Source organism: Onychomys torridus, chromosome 7, assembly GCF_903995425.1.
Source record: "Onychomys torridus chromosome 7, mOncTor1.1, whole genome shotgun sequence".
NCBI classification, from domain to species: Eukaryota; Metazoa; Chordata; class Mammalia; order Rodentia; family Cricetidae; genus Onychomys; species Onychomys torridus.
The window spans coordinates 73,027,663-73,052,717 of record NC_050449.1 but is presented as its reverse complement, the minus strand read 5'-3'; the positions used below and the strand labels follow the sequence as shown (position 1 = coordinate 73,052,717).

The following is a 25,055-nucleotide window of genomic DNA, read 5'->3' as shown; positions in this document are numbered from 1 at the left end:
ATTTTTCTTGCCATTATTTCCTGAACAGCAGAAGGTAACAGCTGTCCATAGCACGTATACTGTACTAAGTAATCTAGACACGATTTGAAGTATGCAGCGGGGTATACTTAGGCTACATGCACAAACTACAGCATTTTAGATGAGGGATTTTAGTATCCTTGGGTTTTGGCATTTCCGGGAGGTCCTGGAACAAATAACCCCAGATACGTAGGGATTATCTGCGTGTTACGCTGCACAGTGGGGATCCTAGGATGAAAACCAAGTTAAACTGAAGGGAGGGGGATGGCACTCTGAAGCAGGTGCCATCAACTTTTGGTTATGAGAAAGTTAAGCAGAGATCCCAGTGAAGCGAGGGAGCAAACTATGTGGATCGCATAGGAAGACACTCCGGCTCTAAGGCCCATAGGGTACTCCAATTATCTGAGAAACATGACATGATGGGCAGTGCTGGGCCGCTGTGAAAGTGAGGTAGGAAAGTGGTACACATGGGATGCACATGCTGGTTTACAGAATAGGGAGAGTCTTGGAGACCACAGAAAGAAAGGGCTTTGCATTTTTTTCTGAATGAAATGGGAGTTGATGTTTAAGATATATAGCATTTCTACAATAGGGATTAAAGAAAATTGGGCGAAATTACCAGTTGTCCTACTAATCTTATCAACATTACTCTGTTGTGTGTGATTTGCTTAAGTAAAGCACAAAGGATTTATAAGTGATGATAACGAGCAGGTATTTCTTCCAGTTGGCAAACAGATTCTCATGTATGTAAATAGGGCTAGTAGATGGGATGTCATCCTCCATTCCTCACTAATTTTATATGCAAGTAACTTTTTCAAAATTTCAGAGAGATGAAGCAAAATGCCCTGCTCTTCCGAATGCTTGCACATGTACACAGGACAGCGTTGGACCTCCAGGCCCTCCAGGCCCTGCAGTAAGGAGACTAAAATATTTATTTATCATTATTGTTTAGCTTTGAAATTTTTTTGGAGGAGGATCTTTGGAATGATCACCCATTTGTCAGTATGGAAGCCATAAAATGCTTTTTATCCATTTGTGTTTTCAGTGATAAAATATGCTAATCTTCCAGCCATCTTTATAATAGATTTTTTGTTTTTGTTTTGTTTTTTTTTTTTTTCAAGACAGGGTTTCTCTGTGTAGCTTTGCGCCTTTCCTGGAACTCGCTTTGGAGACCAGGCTGGCCTCGAACTCACAGAGATCTGCCTGGCTCTGCCTCCTGAGTGCTGGGATTAAAGGCATGTGCCACCACTGCCTGGCAGATTTTGAGATCTGAAATGAAGTAAATCAAAAGAGAAATTTGGGAGCTGTCAAGATGAATCAGTGGCTAAATGTGCTTACTGCCAAGCTTAATGACCTATGTTTTATCCCTGGGACCCACAAGGTGGAATAAAAGAACCAATTCCTGCAAGGTGTCCTCTGGCTTCCACTCATGTGCCATGGAACACATATATAAATGTAGTAAGAATTCTTTTTAAAAAAGAGGATAATTTGGTCTAATACTTGGCCCATGTCTCTAGTCACCCAGGGATAACAACATTGGCACTCTTCAAGACTTTTCTTTTTAAAACACAAGTTTGGGTTTCCATCTGTAAATTCAAGAGCTTGGAAATGTCTTGCAAGACATACAAATTTTCTTGTATGAATGGAACAGAGCCATGGTTTGGAAAGCTGGTCAAGATCAACTAACTTAGAACCTAGAACATATGTACCTGACATAGACACACCAATGAATATAACACATGAAGACTCAACTCAAATGTGTTGTCATAGTAAAAGTGCTGGGAGAAAATACTAGAGTTTGGAATAACTTGAGTGGAGAGACTATGACCAGATACTATGCAATAGGGATGGGAGACTAAAAACATGCAAAGTGAAACATTGAAGACCACAGTTATGGTAGAGCACACTGATCAGTCAGTGCATAACTCCTCAATTTGGGGGTTGATTCATAATACCTGACTTCAGCTCCATTGAAGAATAGAAGTCATTGCTCTAACCTCATTGGCTTTTAAAGACAATAGGTTATTGATACAGGAGCAACTCAAAGATCCTGAGAATACCAATCCTTGTGATACTTGGGTTCTAGCAAATACTTTACTTGTTAATTACAAAGCAAATAGATTCAAATGTCACTGGAATTAGTATCATGAATCTTATATGTACCTAGCATATATCTTGGATCTGATAGGTACTTCTCAGGTCTTTTTTTCCCTCCAGTTTTGAGGTACTATTTTCTGAAGTCACTATCATATTTATTTTGGTTTTGTTTGTTGGTCTTTGAATTCTTGTTTCTGAGATCCAGAGACATTTGGACATTTTCTTTCCCTCAAGAATATAATTCATATAATTGTCAAATGCATTTTCCTTTTTATTCAAGTGCTGTAAAGTATCACAAGAAGAAACAAAGAATGCACAAAGTTTTGAAATTCTATTTTCCTGTGTGTTTTAATGATACAAATTTATTTCTTAGCTGTGCTGGAGCTCAATCCAGGGCTTCGCACATGCTAGGCAAGTGATTGGCCACAGAGCTGCATATCAGCTATGACATGACAGTTTTACTTCAGTATTTTGCAAATTGCCATGGAAGTATTGACTATTTAGGGACTGCATTCCTTCTTGAAACACTATTTTTATATGTCAATGTCTATTTTTCTTATGCTGACACCAAAATGTGTTCTTTCTTCATGTTCTAGGGAGGACCTGGAGCAAAAGGTCCCAGAGGTGAAAGAGGGATCAATGGGGCAGTTGTAAGTGTATTTTAACACTCCAAATATCGTCAGTATGTTGAAGTTTAGTGGTTTGAATCTCCTTGGAGGTGGTATTTGACTTTAGTTTAGTGTTCCTCAGGTTACGTCCCCATCCTTGACATAATGAGCAAGTATTGTAGATTAAATCTAATGAAATTTGAACTTTGAGCTCTTGGGAATCTATGAATGCAGCACATATTATGTAATGTTTTTTCACTTTCGAAAGTCTACTTTTAATAGGACTTTTATTGAAACCTAAGTGTTCTTGTGAATTCAGTAAATATCCACCTTTTAAGTGTGTAGTAAAGAGAATGAAAGAATGGTATCAACACAGTTTTATACCAGTATATATTTCCAAAGTGTTTATGAAGACTAAGTGATGATGCTTTCAGGCTATGGAGAGAAGTTTCTGACCATTCCCACTGAGGGTATTACATCACCTCTTCCCCCTTCCTCCCTCTTTTCTTTTACTCCTATATCTTAGGGGCCTCCAGGTCCCCGAGGAGACACAGGCCCTCCAGGCCCTCAGGGTCCTCCAGGCCCCCAGGGACCCAATGGACTTTCCATTCCAGGAGAACAGGTAAGCATAAAGGCTTTCTGTAGTAAATGAAAATGTTGGGTTAACAATGTGTTTAAATGGAATGTTATCCCCGCCTCCTAATATGTTTTGTTGTCTCTCCCCTCAGCTATTTTTGGTGGCAGAGTTTGAACTTAGAACCTCATAGATGCTATGCAATCTCCCTACCATTGATCTATATCCCCAGTCCTTTGTAAACTTCTTATTTTGAGATGGGGTCTTGAGTTCACCCTGTGGCCAGTGCAGGAAATTGATTCTCCTGCCTCAGTCTTCTGGCTAGCTGGGATGAAAGCCCTGAGCCACTAGGACTGGGTTATCTGCAATGTTTTCTATGTGGTTCTAAATTCAAATGTTTTCCAGGAGAATACAAGGCTAGTTACTCAGCTGCTTTCCTCTGACAAATGCTATTTTAGATATGTAAATGGATATGCAATAAATAACTGTAGAAAATTGTTCTACTTATTTGATTTCTCAAAAACTTCCTAAATGTAGTATCACTTGTGTTAAACTATATTCTTTCAAAGTAGATATAATTATATAAGAGTATCATAAATTAAGTAGAAATTACAGGATGGCATTTTCTGGAGAAAGTGAGTGTTAATAATAATAATAAAAAAATCTGGCTTATTCATCTCCCTTTAAAACAGACCTAATTGCTTGTCTCTGGACCTTTGCACTGTACTTATGAAATGATTAAAGTACGTAAGTGACTCGTTTCTTCCTTTTAAACTTAATCTCCATTGAGAACCATCTTCTCGCTGCCCACTCTAGGGTCGCCAGGGAATGAAAGGTGATGCAGGAGAGCCAGGGCTTCCCGGCCGGACAGTGAGTTCTTGAAATTACTCTTTTTTTTTTTAAACCTATCATGCATTGTTTGAAAAGTTGTCTTTGAGTTTTGCAAAACTGTTTGTTTTCTAAAGTGAAAGGCAGAGAGTTTGGTGGGTGGGGAGGAGATGGGAGGAGCTGGAGGAAGGGAAAGGCATGATCAGAATATAATACATGAAAAAAGAATTTAAAAAAGTGAGAAAGATCAAGTAGTGAAGGGTAAGCCTTTATGCATGCTTCACTGGACCTGGATTTCTTACTCTGTTCTTATTGTTCAAGTGTATACTGTTTAATTCTGATATTGCCTTGATGACAGGTCTACACGCCTGGTGCTATGTTTGGCCATGGTCTTCTGTTTCTTTCCAGAGCTCCCAAACTTTGTTTTTTTTTTTTTTTTTAAAACGTTTTGGAGAATGCTAACAATCATTTTCTACACAAACAGTATTTCACTGCATGCTAATGGTTTACTTTCTTTTGTGCAGGGAACCCCAGGATTACCTGGTCCACCTGGACCAATGGGACCACCAGGAGACAGAGTAAGTTTGGGGCCACACATATGTATTAATTACAGAATCCCCACAGTCCTGTTTGCAGGGTTGGAGATGTGGAGTTCACATATCTTGTGGAAGGCTTCAGACTGGTGTCAGTAGACCATCCAACATCTGAACAATCTTGAATTCCCTTAAACAAATTGATGGTACTTTGGGGGGAAGTTTTTGAACTTTTAATTTTGAGAATTTTGAAGTTGTGTTAGATTAAGAACACAGTAAATAGTTTTTAACTGTTAGAAAAACATCCAAGAGACTTAGGAGTCATTTTCGATCCTAAAATTAAAATCTTCATCATGAGATAGATTTTATGTAACGTGGAGAGTAGCCTTAACTTTCCTAGCATTGTCTTTGAAGTCCCAAGGAACCCTCTACACCTTTAGAAGACAAGTGTCTCTTCTGAGGTTGATGCTGGTGTAAAGAGTTGGGTGTATTTAGTTGGGACTTTCTCTATTTGTGACACCCTTCAAATTTGCCCTTGACAGGGTAATAGCAAAGCAGGAAAGCCATTCCATTCTGGGACAAGTTAATTGGTAACCAAATGAACATGACATTCATGTTTCATTCACCAATGCTATAGAAACATTTGTTTCAATAAGAGACCAAAAATGCTTTAGTAAGAGAAATTTAGAGACGTCAGAATTGCTCAAATCTCACAAATCTCACAGCTTTTCGGCATTTTATGGTTTAAACAACAGCGTGAGGGTTGTCTGCGCTCTGTCAGGCTAAACTGCGCTCAGTCTTCTCTGGAGGGGTTAGTGCTGTACTTGCTGTCAGTGACCACATAAGTTACTAACCTTAATATCTTTAAGTAATGGAGGTGTCACTCAGTGGGAGCAATGGTTCACCAAGATAACTCAGAATAGCACATGGTATGCTCCTGAGCACCATTTCCCTGCTTCCTTTCACATCTGGAAGAAGAAGAGTCAAAGAGCAAGCCCTAGACTCTGATAAGGAATTTGGAGACTGTACTGTTCTTCAGCCTCGTTTGAGACTGACGCTTTGGGCACTATTGTAAAAGTTTTATTTTATGATGAAGAACAACAGTTAGAATACAAAGGTATTACCTTAACCCTCCCCCCAAAACAAAACAAAACAAAACAACAACAAACTGAATATGGCCACTGAGAAAATGACAGTGGGCTGAACTGCTGCCGAGGGCTGGCTATACACATCCCAATCTACCCCAGTGTGTGCTTCAGATGGAGATGGTGGGGGTCCTGAGGTTGACATCCCAGCAACAGGCAATCAGGCAGCCACTAATGTCATCACTGCACCCAGACGGATGAGGGGTTGGGAGGACCTATGCATTTCCTCTCTGAAACTCTAATCTGTGTCCAACGTTGTTGAGGGGGAGAAGGACGAAACTATTTTAGACAGTGAGAGACACTGTTGGTTTGGCAATCTTGGCTGACAAAATAACAAAGTAACAGGAATTCAGAGATGGAAGTAGGAGGAGAGTGAAGCCACGATTAAGGTTCTGCAGGAATAGCAGGGCATGCAACTGCCTTGCATAATTTTGAAAGGAGAAACAGCAGAAGAATGTACATGTATCTAATCTCCATGTTTGTATAAAGGTGATTGCTAGTCTCTTCTAACACTGTTACACGGAAGAACATTAATAGCTGCAGGCTTGCAACAAGAATTGAAACTAAAAGTTGAAGGGTGGTGGTCTGCAGGGAGCTCAAGATAGCCCCTTTAAGGACTATCAGACTAAATCCCCCTCATCCCAATTTAGATATGTTCCTTCAAAGTCCCAAGCACCACTAGATTATTAAAAATATGACACTCACTAAAAGTTGAGAAAGAGCATACTAGGCAGCAGTTGGCTATGTTTAGATGGAAGAAATGCCATTCCGACCGTCTCAGCAAAGCTACTGGAACATTTTTGTTTTTTAAGTGGCTCTCAGAAGTAATGTTGGTTTTGTATCAGATGGGACTCAGAGTCTGGTTTGTGTTAAGCAGACCTAGCTCCTTCAGAAAGCAGCCGGAAAGTTTATCCCTTTAAGTTTCTGGAAAGATTTTTTTTTTTTTTTTGGATATGGAGAATTTCTAAAATTCCCTTAAATGAAACTCTAAGTTTCTGCTATTATGAAATCAGTAAACTAAGAAATATGGATGCTGAATGATTATGGACAAATAATCATTCTTTCATGTTCAATTTCTCAAAACCAGGCTGGCCCAGAACTCACAGCAATTCTCCTGTCTCAGCCTCCCAAATGCTGGCATTACAGGCATGGAGCCACAATGCCCGGTACTGATCATTCTTATTCCCTTCAGAAAATGGGACAAAAATCACTTCTGACAGAGGAATGCAGCAAACATAAACAGAAAACTGACTCAGAAGTCCTCGGCTGGGTTTCAGAGATCTGTTCTGGGACTGAAAACTAAGTAGGTAGCGGGGTGACTCACTGCAGGCAGAGGTCACTTGGCACAGTACACAGAGAAGGAACTCATCAGCGTGGACACAGGAGCCAAAGGGCAGCCCTGTAGGGAGGTGTACCCTGCCTTTTCCTTGGTGCTCACACTGATACAGCTTGGTGCTGCTGATGAAGGGAGAGAGTTGACCGCTGGTTGTGAGAATGGAAAACTTCCTTTCCTCTTAGGGCGCAGGGAGTTAATACAGTTTTGCCCCTTTCAGAGAGCAACTGTCGAGCAGACAGAGTTGGTCTCTCTTTGCCCTTCTTTGCACTTTTACAGAAGTTGAAACCAGAATCTGCCTTCTTTGAAAAAGAGGAGTTTGGCATTTAAAATGTCTTTACTTGTAACTCCACAAATGAGTGAGTGCAGGAACTAATTACTCAGTAAAAGTGTAACGCAAATTGAAATAAGTCATTTTGATATGTTGGTCTTCATATTGAATGAGTACCTACCAAACACCAAATTGTACTCAGTCCTTTGTATCACCCTTAATGATCTACTTAGCATCATTTCGCTTGTTCATGTTCATTTACTCCCTAATCTGTAATTGTGATTTCATTCCTACATAGGGTTTCACTGGAAAAGATGGCGCCATGGGACCGAGAGGCCCACCCGGGCCACCGGTAAGAGCCGAGTGGGTTACATGTCTCCACCTGGTCTTCAATCTCCTTTCCCTTTGTTCCCGTTTTACTAGTGAGAAAACCTGATTTGAATTACCCTTCATCTGTGCTGTGGGGGTAGATTGTTATATGAGCTGTTTGTGTTTGTTTTTCTAAATCAAAATGTGCTAGAGGAAACAGATATGTCAAAATACAGATGCTTAATCAAGTTACGGTTGAGAAAAATCTCAGACTGACTTGGCCACTATCTGGTTAGTCTCATGATTTTCCTCTTTATTGAGTAGTTATGTTCAGGACCTCAGTGGTTACCTCCTGAATCTGGTGCTTCTGACATTTAAATGTTAAGGACATTATGAATGAGCAACCGTCGATCATTCTGGGGAAGTAGGTTTTATCTGCAACTTAAACAAAGGGTCTTCTTATGATTTGTGGAGAAGATACTGAAGGTAAGAGATTCTGAAACTTCTTAGAGTAGAACTGCTCATAGGTCACAGTGAGACAGAGACAGTGGCTGTGCCCCTGTCTGGATGGCAGAATTCAGAGATTCTGAAACATATGTTTAAATGATTTACTATTTATTTTTAATACATGTGTTTTCAGGTTTAAATATTAAGCTTAAGTATTTACTGCAGAGCTCATTTTTTCCCCATAAATCCCACAGAGAACTGTTTTATAAAAATCTTATGATTCCATTCAACGGAAATGGTAGGCTTTAGAACATGATGTATTGGATAATATATTATAAATAGCCCAATAGATAGATGGTGAAAATGCCTGAAAGTTGATTTAAAAGCGACAGGGAGAATTCCTGTGGTTTTGCTGGGTTGAAAAGTGCTGATAGGATGGAGAGACTTGGAGCCTGGGGAATGTCCCTGAGGAAGAAGTGACTTCTAGACTCCTCTACAGATGCCAGAAGTGTGGCTAAACTGTGATAAACCCAGCCACCTTTTTAATTCCTCTCTGGCCAAAGTTTCCATTTCCGTCTTTTGGAGATTTCATTTTGATTTTTTTTTCAAAAATAAGCTAAAACTTTAGGAGTTTCCTTCTGTAAAGATGCTTTGTAACAGATTTACTAAGATTGTAGTCTAGAAATTATGAAGCTGGCTATATGCATGTGTGTATTTTTCTATTGGTCTCAAGATCTAGTTCAAACTGAAATTCCAAGATTCCTACCTCGTGTTACCTTGAAATGTGTCTGTCCTCTTCTTTAATGTGGAATGGTATTCTGCTTCTTTTACAAGTTTTAAACCTGGCTGCAGTTCTTTAGTTTCTGTGGCTAGGATTTTTTCCTTGTTATAACATTCCCTTTCTTGGTCTGTGATTGTAGGGAACCCCAGGTTCTCCAGGAGTTACAGGGCCCAGTGGGAAACCAGGAAAACCTGGAGACCATGGCAGACCAGTAAGTAGATGCCTTGCATGCCAACTGACTTCCATTCTCTTGTGGACACAGATAATAAGAACTCCAAGGCTTGGCCATATTTAGGTTATCTCAGCCATAAATATGTTTGGAGCCTCTGCTGAAATAATGATTAAACCCATAGATTTGCCTTGGGAATAGTTCTAAAGGCTTTTTTCCCCCTGCTGGGTTGCTATAATATCCTGGGATGAAAATTGTGGTCATTGGGTTTCTTTAAAACGAGGAAGGGATTATGAGCCAAGACACATATTTCTGCACTGTATAAACACTCACAGCTTCAGAGCTGGGTCAGCAAAATCACTCTTTTTATTTATAAATGGTATGCTGTTTAAGACATAAAAATACATGATGAGAGTGCAGGGCGCCTTACCTCCCCAGTTTATGAATGTTAACTCTTCGGCAGACAGTACTACCACGCTCCATCATTTGCTTCTTGCTCCATAGCTGAGGATGCTGGAGCATCAGAGCAGTTAAAAATATTTATTGAGGCCTGAGGAGATGGCTTAGTGGGTAAAAATGCTAGCCATGCAAACATGAGATCTAAGTTTGTACCTTCAGAACACTTATAAAATCTGGACATGTAGTATGAGTAGCTGCACTATCCCAGTGTTCCTACAGAGAAATGGGAGGGAGAAAGGAGAGAATCTCTAAAAGCTCTTAGGCAAGATATCTGGCATCCACAGTGGAAAAACAGCAAAGAGACTTTGTCTCAAATAATGTGGAAGTTGACAGTGACCACCCAAGGCTGTCCTCAGACCTCCACATGTATGCTATGGCACACATATACCTATAGATGTATACTCAAATGCCCTCACCACATGTGTGCATGTGCAAACAAAATCATCTACTAGGTTGACAGAGTAGCTCAGTGGTGGAGTACAAGGCCATGAGTTCAACACTTAGCACAAACAAATTAATAAGAAGCCAAACTTACATTGGCTTTTTTTTACTTTTTCCAATGTGGTCCTTTCTCCATTTATATCTGATTTAGCTTTCCCTCATTCCTATGTTTAGTTAGAAATAAAAATTGCAATAGCATTACACCTATTATGTGCTTTCAAGTTAGTACCTTCCAACTAAATTTGGAGTTTCTAAATACCCACAAGTATTTGAAATGACTATTTGGCTCTTCATTCCCTTCATGCTTAATTTTGCATTAGTATAAGGCAAGGGTATTGCTAACCTATGCAAGCAGAGGCTCAAAAATTTCCATTGCTTTTACTTGAGATGTGATTGCTAATAACTGGTAGTAAAGATGCTTCTACAAGATCACAGACAAAATGACAGGGAAGATATTCCCATGAACTCCTAACAATATGATTGTCTAAACAAGACTGTATAATGACAACACTAGTTCACATGTCAACATGTGTGGGAGAAATATCACAAGGCTTCACCCCTAGATGAAGAACTAAAGGCAGTTAATGGCTGCTGGGAGAGGGAAACTTAATGCTTTGCTTTTTTAGAGATAAGATCCTGATAGGTTATCCAATCACAAGTGGTCATCTCTAAATATATGCACATATGAGAAACACTAAATTCACTTAGTAGGATGTGTGTGTGTGTGTGTGTGTGTGTGTGTGTGTGTGTGTGTGTGTGTAACAGTAATAATTGAGGGGGCTCATGAGAGAAGTTGTGGGGATCTGGAAGGGTAGTTATGATATACATGGTATGTGATACTCATGTATTAATTCCTCAAAAAATTTAAACAAGCAATTTAGAGTAGGAATAGATTGAAAAAGTAAATCAGAAACATTTCTAAAGAGTAAGAAATAAAAAATAATGCAGTTTTCACAAAGCTCCATTAGTATTCCATAAAAATATAATACTTTTGGTAATGGGAAAGCCAAGCACAAGTTTTACTTACAATCATTTTAATTCATTATGCATTTATTTAGACCTCATGTCTCAAAGCAAAGAAGTAAGACAATCTAATTTTTCTTTAAAAACACCATTCTGGCATCTGTATTGAGAATAGGCTATTAAGAGTAAAAGCAGAAAGTAGAGAGGTCAGTTAAGAGGATATTGGAATAGTTACACTAAGCCTTGGTTTGAACTACAGTGGTTTCCATGGGAACAGTACATGTTGGTTTGGCTGGAATAGTATCCCAACATCAGATTTGTTAATGACTTGGATGTTCCTTCTGTAATGGCAGCTGGCTGTTTGAAAAGATACTACAGAAAGATAGGAAGTTCCTGCCCTTGAAGTAACGCTCTTGGACAGGAAGGGGCATCTGATTGAATATGATAAAGATTATGTGGTTGTTTGGATGTGAGACCAATAAAGAAGAACATCTATTTTTTTTTCTACCCTGCACAAAGACAAACTGGAGGTAGAATGAGCTACATATTCATCTCAGGAGCTGACAGGAAGCCCATTAGTTCTTACTGGAAGTGAATGGATGTCAAGCTTTTGGGGATCCCACAATGAATAGTTGAGCTGAGTAAACATGGCAACTTCAAGTGTGATAGATCAAGTGCAGTTTGAGTTAAAGTGTACATATTTCAGTTGCAAGCCTACATGGTAAATGATACATATATATTTTATAAATGTTTTTTTAAAATTCACATCTGAACAAGGCTTTGGAAGGTAACTATTTGGTGGGGCATGAGATTATTTTTACAGAAAAGAAACATGTTAGTGGCACGATTTTAAGTACGATGTGTCATTTTGCTGGTTGATCAGACGATCGATGCTGCCCCCTGCATTGTCAGTCATTCCTGTCCATGCGACATTTTAGAGCAGTGGTTCCCAACCTTCCTGATGCTGTGACCCTTTAATACAGTTCCTCATGGTGTGGTGACCCCAACCAGAACATTACTTTTGTTGCTGCTTCATAACTGTAAGTTTGCTATTGCTATGAATCATAATGTAAATATCTGTCTTTTCGGATGTTTCTAGGTGACCCCTGGGCAAAGGTCATTTGATTCCCATAGGGGTCATGACCCACAGGTTGAGAACTGCTGTTTTAGACTCTCTCTTCCTGTTTCTAAAGTATGAAATTCTTGTGTTTCAGGGTCAATCTGGGTTAAAAGGAGAAAAAGGTGATAGGGTATGTATATCTTAAAATTTGGCTTATTTTTATTTCAAGGGTTAAATGTTGGCATCTGAAATTACAGCAATAATACTTAATTTTTAAAAATTTAATTAACCAGGGAGACATTGCTTCCCAGAACATGATGCGAGCAGTTGCAAGACAAGTCTGCGAACAACTGATAAGTGGTAATTCATTGTTTATCATCTGAGTCTGCAGACAGCTAATAAGTGGTAATTCATTGTTTATCATCTGAGTCTGCGAACAACTGTTACCTGGTAATCCATGGTTTACCATTTAAATGACTTTTAAAGTAATTCTGGGACAAATACAGAACTTGAGTCACAGAGTTGATCAGAGATGTTTCAAACTCATGCAGCTCTGTGCCTGAAGATGGAGTGCAGGCTAACCTTGAATTCAAGGCTCCCCTCATAGTTTAGATTGTGCTTCTCACAGCATGATCCTGAGGAACACATCTCCTAAAATTGCTTAATTTGCTTGTTAGAAATGAGAGTTCCTTGATCATGTTCTAAACTCAGTGAATTATTGTGCTTGGAAATGAAGCACCCCAAAAATGTATTTTCCAATATACACTTAAAAAAGTTCTCATTTGTGCTAAAACCTGGGTATTATTGCCTTGGGTACCTAGAAAAACGACACACTGTTCTAATTTCAAAAGGGTTCTCTTTTGAGTGACATCATTCAGCCCACTGAAAGGCAGTGTATTCCAGAGCCACACCACACCTTGATAACTCTTATATTCACAATAAAACTTATGGTTTGAATTGAACATTTTGTGGAAATGGCCATTGATCAAGGGTCATTTTGTACTGGGTAGCTGATGTACCTCATTTTTATTGTTTGTACTAATTAGAACACTTCCTGGAGAGAAGGAAGGAGATGGGTTTCCTTAGATGGTAAGGGAAAGCCACTTCCCAGTCCTCCCTCTCCCCCCCACCTTCCTGGGTTTCTTTCTAACAAGGCTTTCTATTTACAGGCCAGATGAGCAGATTCAATCAGATGCTGAATCAGATTCCAAATGATTACCACTCAAGTCGCAACCAGCCTGGCCCACCAGGGCCCCCAGGACCCCCTGGCAGTGCTGGAGCCAGAGGAGAACCAGGGCCTGGGGGGCGACCAGGATTCCCTGGCACACCAGGAATGCAGGGACCCCCTGGTGAACGAGGTGGGCCTTTCTGGCTTTACACAGAGATAAATGAAGAGCTTGCATGTGCCAGAATTGGGGCAGGTTGAAAGCATTTGGAAGGTGGAATTTGGCAAACCACTTCAGTGTTATTTACAGTCCAGACGAGCTGTCTGGGAGCCACCTTTCCCTTTAGTAATTTGCAGGTCACAGGTCTGTATCCTGGTGATGGGGGTGTGAGAAAACAGATGCTGTTTTCAGCAGATCTTAGTAGAGATGTTTCTATCCATTGATTTCTCTTGTGGCTCTAATGGGAAGCAGTGTCTTGGCAAACGGAATTAGGCATCACTGTGTTGTGACTGTGGCAAGAACTGAACAGCAACTGAGGACATCTAAGCAGCCCAATGGTTTTAGGTCCAAATTCTTTCTGCTCCTTTATTCAAGGCCTGGAACTGGTTCTAGGATATTTGTTTGACTTTAATTTCATGGTAGATAAATGAAATTGAAAGGGAGTGGGGGGGGGGGAGAAAAATGGGATTTTTCTGCTTCCAGATGTTTCAAGACATTGAATACCAGTTTAAGAGTTCTATAACCCTACTATCTGATGGTGTCAATGGTGTGCACACACAGCTCATGAAGTCTACCTGAAGGGCCTGCTCTAAGATCTCTGTTTTTAATTACTATTTGACAATATATTAGGCATATTTGTATCCTTCAAATAATTCCCCTCTGACTTTCAGCCAGATTTGTTTCTTGGCCATGAATCTGGAATTACACAAATGTCTAGAAAGAATTTGGCTTAAGGAGTGAACTTCTGGGAAAAATTAGGTTCTGTTTTCACTAAGGAAATGAGTTACTTGAGTTATTATTATTTAAGATGAAAAAATCATGTTTCCAGATAAAATTTTCCCATGCTTTTCTTTTCTCTCTTTCTTTTTTTGGGGGGGACTTCTTGTAGGTTTGCCTGGAGAGAAAGGTGAAAGGGGTATTGGGTCTCCAGGACCCCGAGGGCCGCCTGGACCCCCAGGTAGGTTGGTTAAGCCATCAGATTGGGAAAGCCTGTAAAGTGTGGGAGGCAATTTCATAGCATCAGCTCTTTCCAATATGGTGGTCTTTCAGCGAGAAGTTCAGATTGGATGTTCTCTTTGTTGAAATGTACGCTCTATCAGGCATTTGCTCACAGCCTCAGTAGAGGAAGGCCTGAATGGCACTGATAAAGAAGGACTCTTTTTGGAGGGACTTTTGCTGTGATGTTTGTTGTAGTTGTTTTGTTTTTGTTTGCTTTATACCCTCCAAATACTGTTTTTTCCCTAGTATTCTTCAATATGAAGTTATTAGAGTGAGAAAAATTTAAAGACTTGACACATATTTTCATTTACAACCTTTCCTCAGCATGTTTCAAGGCAACAATAGCTGTTCAACTGTTTCATGAATTGTTTTGACTAGGTTGAAAATGAATTTTTTCTATTATTTAAAGATTAAAAAATTATCTAAATATCTATCTCTCTGTCTGCATGTCTGTCTAAATATCTGTCTATTTATCATCTATTTATTTGTGTGTGTTACATGTGTGTTTATTTCATGGTGTACATGTGGATGCCAGAGGACAACTTGTGTCCACAATGTGGGTCCTGGGATTGAACTCTGGTTTTAGGATTGGCAGCAAGTACTTTTACTTACCAAGCCATTTTGCTGCCCCACATTTTTCTTATCGTTATGTGGTTTCTAGATCTTTGCACCAAGGCCAGCTCTGTGGTTAAATCTTTGCATTTATGTTAATCATAACTAAGTACCACTTTATCCAGAAAGAATGTTATTTGCTTCATGTAAACTGGAGATGTGGACCAGATACTCACCTGGTTAGCTGATGTAGCCATTCCAGGCATCCTTGTTCCTGCATGAATGGGAGCAAACAAAAGAGTTCACAGATAATTTTAGCTTGGCTTAATTCTTGCTAAATCAGTTTTCCTTTAATGAAATTACTACATTAGTGAATTGCTGGCATTAATTCATCACAAGGAAGTTCTTTGGTTCATACTGGGAATTTCTTATGGAATTATTTTCTTATTCCACTAGTGAATGGTGGTCTAATGTCAAGTTAGTGGAGATGTCACTTGAGTATGGGAGACTGCCTCAGGTGTTCTTGACAAGAAGGGAAACATATTTGTTTTAACTTCATACTAGGTCCACAAGGAGAATCCAGAACGGGTCCACCAGGGTCTACAGGCTCAAGAGGACCTCCTGGTCCCCCTGGTCGTCCTGGAAACTCAGGTATCCGAGGACCCCCAGGTCCTCCTGGATATTGTGATTCATCCCAGTGTGCCAGCATCCCGTACAATGGGCAAGGCTATCCAGGTATGTTGTTACCATCTTAAGGACCCCAATTCCTCAGAAATAGAGCCATGGGATTGAAGGAAGGTAAAGTTAAGGATTTTGTGGGGATGTCACCTTTTTTCAGTTCTGTATTTTGAGCTTTGCTATCTTCTAAAGCACAAAACACCTTTCACTAATTAGGATTTAAGTAACCATTTTCCCGTCCTACATTTCTAGATTTACCAAACCACATCATCAACAGCTCTCCTGGGAGTTAAATGAATGCTACCAATTCTATGAGTTTTTTCTAAAAGAATAGAGAGATAAATAAAAAAAGAAATAAAGTTATAGAATGCTGAAAATATATACAGAAAGTATTTGGGGGAATTTAATTTACACGTGATAGCAGAGTACAGACAACTGAAATAATTCACTGTCTGTGCCAGCCATGGAACTGATGCTTATCAAATCTGAAACTTAATATTTTTGTAGGGTTGTTAATGAAATTCTAGTGTTCCCCAGTTGTAGACAGCAGAAGTCTCTTGTGCCTGACATTGGGGGATGTGAGGTTTGGGAGGTATGTTGGTCTGGATAGAAGATTGTCATGTTGTGGTCAATGGTGACTTTTCATTAGTGCATCCTCAAGCATCTTGCAAGTTTAAAAATGATACTGCTGTTTGATATGGTTTGCTACTAGCAAATAGTGCATGAGTAGTTGAATATCTAAGTATCTATATATCTATATATTTATGTGCATACTTTTATATGATCAAAAGTAATAATGAATCCAATGCATACTCCCATGCAACCCATTCCTAAGAATGTAATTTAATTCTTTGTAAAACAAATTTAAATTGTTACTGCCTTATGGCATACGTGAACTGAAAATATATGGATATATATATATATCTATATACTTTAACATTTACATAGATGGATGTGTATATATATTTATTTTGCATAGTAATTCAACTTTTAAAAACTATCATCTTTGACCTGTTTCAGGTTCCGGCTAACAAATTTTCTAAGTCTCCAGTGCTGCTTACAGTTTGAATACATGAAAATCCTGTTTCTGAGATGTTTGCGCACGTGCTTATTAGAAAATGAGTCTGTATGGAACTCTCACCACAGATATGGTTAATGAACTGGGTCGGCATCATACAGGAGGGTGGAGACTCGATACTAACTTGAATGATTCAAAAGCAGTGGTTTCAGCCTGATGCTTTTCAGCAGTAATGTAAAAAACCATCTTTAAAAAAGTTCAAGCACAGCCATGAGGAGCCTTGGCTGAGAAGGATGTGCCTAATAAGCTACTAACCAGCAGAGATACGCCATGTTACAAAAGACAATTAACCTGGTTGAAGAGAAATGTCCTATGTAAATAATAAACTAATTGTGGCTTGTACATGATCTGGATGTGATCCTATCCACTAAACTTTTGTAACAACTCAACAGTCTGCTTCTGCACCAAAGCCTGCTGGCTGCTTGCTCTCTGCAGTAATAACAGAGAATGGATCTGCTCCCCTCTTGCTTGTTAGCAGTGTGTCTGAGTTCAGCGCATGTGTGAGTTCTCAGTATTCCGTGTGTGTACTCTGTTTTTTTTTAACTGCAGTTTTTCAAACCAAGGTTTAAAATCACCATTCCTTCCTGTTTGGACATAGACACAGGCGTTCCTCACCCGCTAGCTGTAACTCTGTGTGAGACACAGCTGCGGGAGACAGTGGACTGTTCATAACCTGGTGACAGCTCTTTTGACCCGAGTTCAGTTTCTAGGCACCAATATTCTTCATGTCCTCAGCTCTGAGTTGTTCTTTGACGTGAGGAGTTTGAAGTCATGAGCAATTATTTAGGGATTTGCCAGAAATCCTGACTATGTACCATGTTTACAGTTCTTTGGCCCAGTTTCTGATCCTTCCCAGGTTTTGTCCACTGATTATATTTACTGCTGGATCTTTGAAGGTGTGTCCCCCTGCGCCCCGCCCCCCCCCCCACTTGATTATCAAATTCTCTCTGCACATGTGCACATGGAAAGAATTGGACCACTGTAACACATCTATTTATGGTTGTGAGATTAAGACTGGAGTGCCATCACCTCAGGTGACGACTTAACTTTTGCTGTGTATGTACCTTCCAAGTCATGCTATAACTGTAATGTTGAATCGGACAGAGCCTTATGTGCCCGAGGGTGGGGCCTACCTGCCTGACCGTGAGCCCTTCATCGTGCCCGTGGAGCCTGAGAGGACAGCAGAATACGAGGAGGACTACGGTGCAGATGAGCCCGAACGGGAGCACCCTGACCACATGCGTTGGCGGCGTGCCCTGCGCCCAGGCCCTGGGCAGTGAACCTGTGACCGCGGGTTCAATGAGGTGGGAGGTGTTGGGATTCTCATTCACAGGTCAGACAGGGCAACATACATCTTTTCTGTGATGTTTTCTTCGCATTGCTTCATCTACAAGTGCTCTTTTCTGACTGTAGGGAACCTTGTTTTTGCAGGCAGCCTAGCTCACAACAGTCTGTAGTCATCCATGCCTTTGCAGTTCAAATGCTTACAACACCACACGCTGTTCACAGAAGCTGCAAGGAGAGAACACGCCCAGGGTGGGCTGTGGCAGCCAACTTCTAGGTGAAGCAGCAGGCCCTGGAAACCAGAGCAGCTATATGTTTGGAAAGAGCCTTTATCTTTTTCAGTACTAATCTGCAATTCAATCACATCCCATTTCCAGTAATTCTTCTCCTAAAATCAAAATGTGGGGAAGCACCAGCTCACTGTGGTGTTTCACCTTTTCCCTCTTCCTCCTGCTATGCGTTAGGACACAGAATCTTAGTGTCTTAACAACCGCAGACCTTCCTTCACGTAGCTGAAGTTATTGTATCAACTGGATACTGTTCCATATCGCTGTAGACGTCCTTGTTTTGACACACTAACATTTATGCCAAATTGCAGATTATTCTGCAGAAATGGAGTTGCATGTTTGTGTTGTATATTTAGAATGAACTTTTGCAGAACATATTTCTTAGTTATCAAAGCAGTTGGAAATGTCTGCAAGACTATGAACATAGAATTGCTGCTTTTATATTTTAACTGCAGATTGTGAATTTCACTGCCTTATATTATTTATTTCTGAAACAAAAGAGGCATTTTTCAATAAAACTACTGAAAATTTGACATGGCATAGTCTTTTTTCTTTGAAGGGCCCTTTGGAATGCTCAAGTAGTGTTACAGCAAACAGATTCACATCCTTGGATACAGTTACAAATCTCGCTAATACTGTTAAATTATGCCAAATAACTTCAGATTTTTTAAAATGCTATGGTGAAGACATTGAAAAGAGTGGTGAGCCTAAAAAGTCCGGCAGATTCCAAAGGTTTTATTAGGAATGCAGAGGATGTGGGGGCTGGTGGAAAAATAATGAGGTATCCTAGGAGACCCTAAACAACCAAATAATCTACAACCCACACAATTTTGTATGCATTTAATTATTTTCCTATACTTTACCCAATAGCAAATTTAATTGCAAAGAGGAAAATTCCTTAATGGAAAAATATAATTTAGGTAACCTCTTCTTTTCCACTTATAAATGCAATAAAAGCATCCTAAATATCAAAGCAAATGATGTAGATGTCTGTTTGAAAAAGCCAACATCAATTTAAAAGTGAGGGGTAGGCAGTGGAAGCGTTTCTCCTGGGACAAAACATGAATTGAATTCTCCTTGGAGTCTGGAAAAGCACAGATGACACATTAATGGAAGTCGGTGAAGAGGCTTGAAGTAGACAGGTGAATCATAGCATTTGTCTCTCACTTTCTACTCTTCACTTACGTTTGAAAGCCAGAGGAGAACACTGAGGTTCTATCAGCCCCCCTCTTTCACTATAGGACGAACTCAAGTTTGCTGCAAGTATCAGAAGAGGACTGAGGCTCCCTCTTCCTCACTTTGTAGGTAGATGCTTTCCTGCCCCTCCCCACCAGTCCCTTAATGCTTATTCTCTAGGCAGGAGCTTTCAAATCTCAAAGATGGCCCAACATAGTTTCTGATTCATTTGTGGTTTGGATGTTCCTTGAAGAACCCTTGTATTAGGAGTCTGAGGACTCAGTGGGGTCACAGCTACATGATTTTTTTTTTTGTTGTTTTTTGAGACAGGGTTTCTCTGAGTAGCTTTGGTACCTTCCTGGATCTCACTCTGTAGATCATCAGGCTGGCCTTGAACTCACAGAGATCCGCCTGACTCTGCCTCCTGAGTGCTGGGATGAAAGGTGTGCGCCACCACCACCCGGCCACATGAATTTGAAGCACAAAGTAATAATTGACTAGATGTGGGTTTGGTTCTTGATGTTTGTGATGCATTGGTTCACCACTGCTTTCTAGATTGCATTGGAAGAAAGGATTAGGGTCAAGCCATTCCTGAACAGAGAATTAGTAAGGAGTTAGGACACGTGGTTTTTTTTAATTGAAAATAATTTTTTCATACAATTCTGACACATATGATTTTTATTTTCATAGCATATTTCATTATTAACTGTGCATATACTCAGTAAACTTTGAAGAGAAGAGATGATATAGTTTGGGTGTAAACAGTGACAAAATCCCAGAAAAGTCAAATCTATAGGTGCTGGTTTATTTATTTAAACTTTCTTGGAAGGGAATGTTGTACAACTCAAAGGACATTCTTACTAATGTTCCAATATGAGAACACTGTACCATCCATTGATGTCTACTTAGTATTTGAAGGTGCGGCTCCAGTTTCAAGAAAAGAGCCTGAGATTTCTATTGTCACAAGTTATTACTTTTAGTGAGGTCTATAGCAGGAAACAGCATCTACACGGACCTCAATTCCTGAATATTTCATATAGAATATTTTGTATAATAGAATTAACAATTAGTCAAGTGTAAAAGCAGGTTGCACATTTATTTTCTTAAATACATGAGCATTCAAGCATTCATTTGGGCCTATAAAGAATCATGCTGTTTACTTCCATGTTATTTTCCATACAAATGAAGTCAATGCAATTTCCCTAAACATTTACTACCCATTAGACTGGATTAAGCACATATGAGTCTTTATCTCTTGGTTTTTATTACAGTTTCTTCGTCAATAAAAAGGGTTTGGACTTAACAGTGATTTAAGTGCTTCATGAAAATTAACCACTTTTTGCAAAGAATTGCAGTGGTTACTGATGTTTTCAAGGACATTATAAGTACAAAGCAACATTGACTTCTATGTTACTTAAGGTTTAATGTGGACATCTGCCCAAGCAAACACTCATTAACCTTTGCTTTCTTAGATCAGGCTACTTAAGGTCAGGAACAGAATCATAGTCCTTTCTTTTTTTAGAAGGGCCTGTATTCCCTGTCTACAACTCCAATATCTAGCCCAGATCCATGCCAATGTTCAATTACACATCCCTCAGGACAGGCTTCATGCTCAGGAATATCGAGCTGTCCAACACGAATCAGATCCTGCGTGTGTGTGTGTGTGTGTGTGTGTGTGTGTGTGCTCCCGAGTTTTTTTTTTTTTTTTTTTTTTTTTTTTTTTTTTTTTTTAAAGAGAGAGAAAGAACATGAAGTTGGATGAGTAAGGAGAGGATCTGATAGGAACTACCGAAAAGGAAATAACATGTTCAAAATAAATATTGTCAGAAATTCTCAAAACATAAATAAAAACCATAAAAGTGTTTCCCAGTACCTCAAACTTAACAGATTTATTAGGATTAGGTTCAGCTATAATAGAAAGCAACAAATTAAGAAGAAATTCCTTGGAACCCATCTATGTAATCCCAGCTATTTGGGAGGCATTTGCAGGGAGATTACAAGTTCAAGACCAGTCCGGGAAACTCTGTGAGAACATGTCTTAAAACAAAACAGACTAATAAAATAAAATTCTGGGGATCTAACTTAATATTCAAATTCTTGCTGAGTGTGGTAAGGTCCTGGGTACAGTCCTTAGTACCAGAGAACAAGTATACCATCACAACAAAACATCCCTCTATCTCTTGTGTGTAAGAAGGAGTAGACTTATGCTTTTATATTTTACTGCTCCACTCTTTGTGGTTGCCATGGTTAAATTAAGTAAATGGCCAAGGAGAGTTAATAGAGTTATAATTGTCAGACTGAGGAAGAGGAAAAATAAAGCATCATTCATTTGATGCATATTTTTGAAAGCTGCAGGTACAATGCATACTACATGTATGCATCCAGAACTTAGTCTCTTTGTAATATCTGCCTCTGAGGGAAAATAGGGAATGTTATCTGTCTTTGGAGTTGTCATTTACCCAGCTAAAATGGCAGCTCTTGTAGCAAGAATCTTAACAGGTCTTATTAATAAAATCAAACCTGAGGCCAGGTTTTGGGGTGAATACTGGAAGATCAGAGAAGCAGAACAAGCCACAGCTACCTCACCCTGCCAGTTCCTCAGCTGATTCTGTTTCCTCAGACTGTAAGCCTCTCAGTCCTCATCCAGAATGAATCTCAGCTGAACTGTGCTGCTCAAATCCTAAAAGCTTAACCAGCCAAATGCTTCTAGTTTCTGGTCTTCATTTCTTATATGTCTTTCCTTTCTACCATCACTGCCTGGGATTAAGGGCTCACTTTCTGGGATTAAAGGCGTGAGTCACCATGCTTGGCTGTATCCTTGAACAGATGGACTTCTGCCTCTTTCCAAGGTATTAATACAAATTTGTTATAAGCTGCCAGTTCTTTAAAATCACGGAGGGTGCCACTCTGCTACCTGTTTATCCCCAGTGCTTCTATCCTCTGGTTTTGCAATAACCCCTGCCATGGTGAACCTTCTGTGCTTTCCTTGTCCTTCAGGCCCTCCTTGTCTTGACATGATGCTTCCCCAGCTTGATGTTTGGGCTATGGTCGTATGGTATATTTACTGAATATCCTTGACTGAACGACATGTCCTTTTTGTTTTTGTTTGGTCATTGTCAGTTGCTTTTAGTTATGCTTAGTTACCATTACTGTCTTAGAATTCTATTGCTGTAACAAAACACCACGACCAAAAGCAACTTGAGGAGAACAAGGTTTATTTCATCTTGTAACTCTCAGGTTATACTCAGTCATAGAGGGAGTCAGGGCTGGAACCCAAGGCAGGAACCTGAAGGCAGGACCTGATGCAGAGGCCACGCAGGAATGCTGTTTAGTGCCTTGCTCCTCACAACTTGCTCAGTCTTCTTTTGTATATACTCCAGGACTACCTGCCCTGGAATGGCACTGCCCACAGTAGACTGGCTTCTTTGACATCAATCATTAATAAAATGTCCCATACACTTGACTGTATGCCAATCTGGTGGTGGCATTTTCTCAACCGAGGTTCCATCTTTCCAAACGACTCTAGCTTGTGCCAAGATGGTAATGCGCTAATCAGGACAATTGCCCTCCTTCAATTGACACACCAATGCATTACTACTAAACTGCAAGCTTTCCTTGCTAATCCCTAGTACCACATATTAACATCAACATCTCAATATAAAACACACTGTGTTTGAAAAGTCCCACAGTTTTAAAGAGCTCAAATACTTTAGGACTTTAGTCTCTTTAAAATATCCAACCTATGTGTAGCTAGAGTTTTCCTGCCTGGCCCATAGTCAGGACAAATCTCTCTTACCCGCCAGTCCCACAGTCGCTCAGACCCAACCAAGAAAGCACACAGAAACTTACATTGTTTAGAAACTGTATGGCAGTGGCAGGCTTCTTGTTATCTGCTTCTTCTATCTTAAATTAACCCATTTCTGTTAGTCTATACTTTGCCACATGGCTTGTGGCTTACCAGTGTCTTTCATGTTGCTTTTCATGGCGGCGGCTGGCGGTGTCTCCCCAGCCTTCTACTTCCCAGAATTCTCTTCTCTCTTGTCCTGCCTATACTTCCTGCCTGGCCACTGGCCAATCAGAACTTTATTTACACAGAGCGATATCCACAGCACCTATGTAAAACTCCAAGGGCTTGGTTAAACTCCAGTTGGGGCTGAGGCAGCTAAAATTAAGGGCCATTTGTGGGATAGTATGCAAGGCTTCCCTATTTAGAAGAGAATCTAAATGAAATTTCCAAATAATGGGGGAGACAGAGTCCCCACTGACTATTTCTTGCCACTAAACATAGCTTCAAGTACCAGGATTGGGTTACTTCTAATTGAGTTGTTGACCAGAGGGATCCCACAGGAACCCCAAAACCACTTTCAGGCTGTGGCCAAGACTACAGGTTGCTTCCCATAAACTGACAGCAAGGCTCTATTGCTGCAGACAGCACCTATACAACACATCAAACACCAAGAAGTCCAGCTGGTGCCTACCCAGAGCCTTCACTCCCTACCTTCTAGCATTTTTGGTACAGAAAAGTATTCTGCATTTTACCAAAGGGGAAACATAAGCATCAAGCCATTCACAAACTTTCTCATCTACAATGGTATCCTGTCTGCAAGATATGCTAGGGCAATGGTGACACAAACTTATGGGAGTAACCAACCAATATCTGATTTGACTTAAGATCACTCCATGAGCTGGAACTCATACCAGACACTGCTTACTTGGGTGATGAAGAACCAGAGAGTAGATATCACATACACCTTGGGTAAAACCCAACACTGCTGGTCTAAACAAACAGGCAAGCAAGCAAGCAAACAAACAAATAAACAGTGCAGTGTTATGGAGTTTGTGAGCCCTGGGAAAAGATCATAGATTCAATGCAATGAAAAGATTTATTGATTAGCAACTTGCAGGACCAAAAAAATCTCTAAGCCAAATTTGAGATTGCCATGAAGGAGGGGGATGGGGAAAGGTATTTTAAAGACAAAAATCATATGAAGACCTTCAATATCTATGCAAGCAAGCACAATTTGGTCAGTTTTGCCATGTTTAAGTGGCAACTCAAAACAATAACAGAACAATAACAGAACAGACTTCTCAAACAGAACAATTCAAAACTTAACAGACACCTCAAAACAATCTTTGTGTATCTGCCTAAGCAAATTACAGAAGACAAAAAAAAAAAAAAAAACCAACCAAAAACAAAAACAAAAAAAACCCCAGACATATCATAACAAGTAAATATTCACAACTGTGCATTTTTGGGTGGGGTCACTGAGTCAGGGTTTCTGGAAATTTATCTTTCAAGGGACTGGAGTCAGAGACAAACAGCTAATGGGTACCCAGACAGATGCCTAGCATAATGTCATTAGCCATCACAGTAGCTACAAGCTACAAAATGACTCCTAATGGCACGTTCTGTTCCACTCACATGAGTGCCTTGCTCAGCCCTTCATCAGATGCTTCTTTGTGCAGCAGATGGGAACAAATACAGAGACCCACAGCCAGACATTATGCAGAGAGTGAGAGATCTTGGAACACTCAGCCCTACATGGGATCAAATTCCTTCCTGCAGGGCTCAGGGAACCT

At 39.9% G+C, this 25,055-nt stretch overlaps 1 protein-coding gene across 3 annotated transcripts in view; it reads left to right on the top strand.

Moving 5' to 3' along the window:
* Col12a1 (collagen type XII alpha 1 chain) overlaps positions 1-18,832 on the top strand; it is a 114,966-nt gene extending 96,134 nt beyond the window's left edge. For 2 of the 3 annotated variants that reach the window (XM_036193002.1, XM_036193005.1), the window contains 13 exons: positions 845-931; positions 2,712-2,765; positions 3,250-3,345; positions 4,114-4,167; positions 4,650-4,703; positions 7,706-7,759; positions 9,084-9,155; positions 12,191-12,226; positions 12,330-12,396; positions 13,206-13,394; positions 14,311-14,379; positions 15,537-15,707; positions 17,833-18,076. In XM_036193002.1, the coding sequence (XP_036048895.1) occupies positions 845-931; positions 2,712-2,765; positions 3,250-3,345; positions 4,114-4,167; positions 4,650-4,703; positions 7,706-7,759; positions 9,084-9,155; positions 12,191-12,226; positions 12,330-12,396; positions 13,206-13,394; positions 14,311-14,379; positions 15,537-15,707; positions 17,833-18,008 (1,179 nt within the window). In that variant the 3' untranslated portion in view covers positions 18,009-18,076. Of the gene's footprint in view, positions 1-844; positions 932-2,711; positions 2,766-3,249; positions 3,346-4,113; positions 4,168-4,649; positions 4,704-7,705; positions 7,760-9,083; positions 9,156-12,190; positions 12,227-12,329; positions 12,397-13,205; positions 13,395-14,310; positions 14,380-15,536; positions 15,708-16,670 lie in introns of all 3 variants that reach the window. The other variant, XM_036193003.1, reaches the window with a different exon arrangement.
* Positions 18,833-25,055: the final 6,223 nt, after the last annotated feature.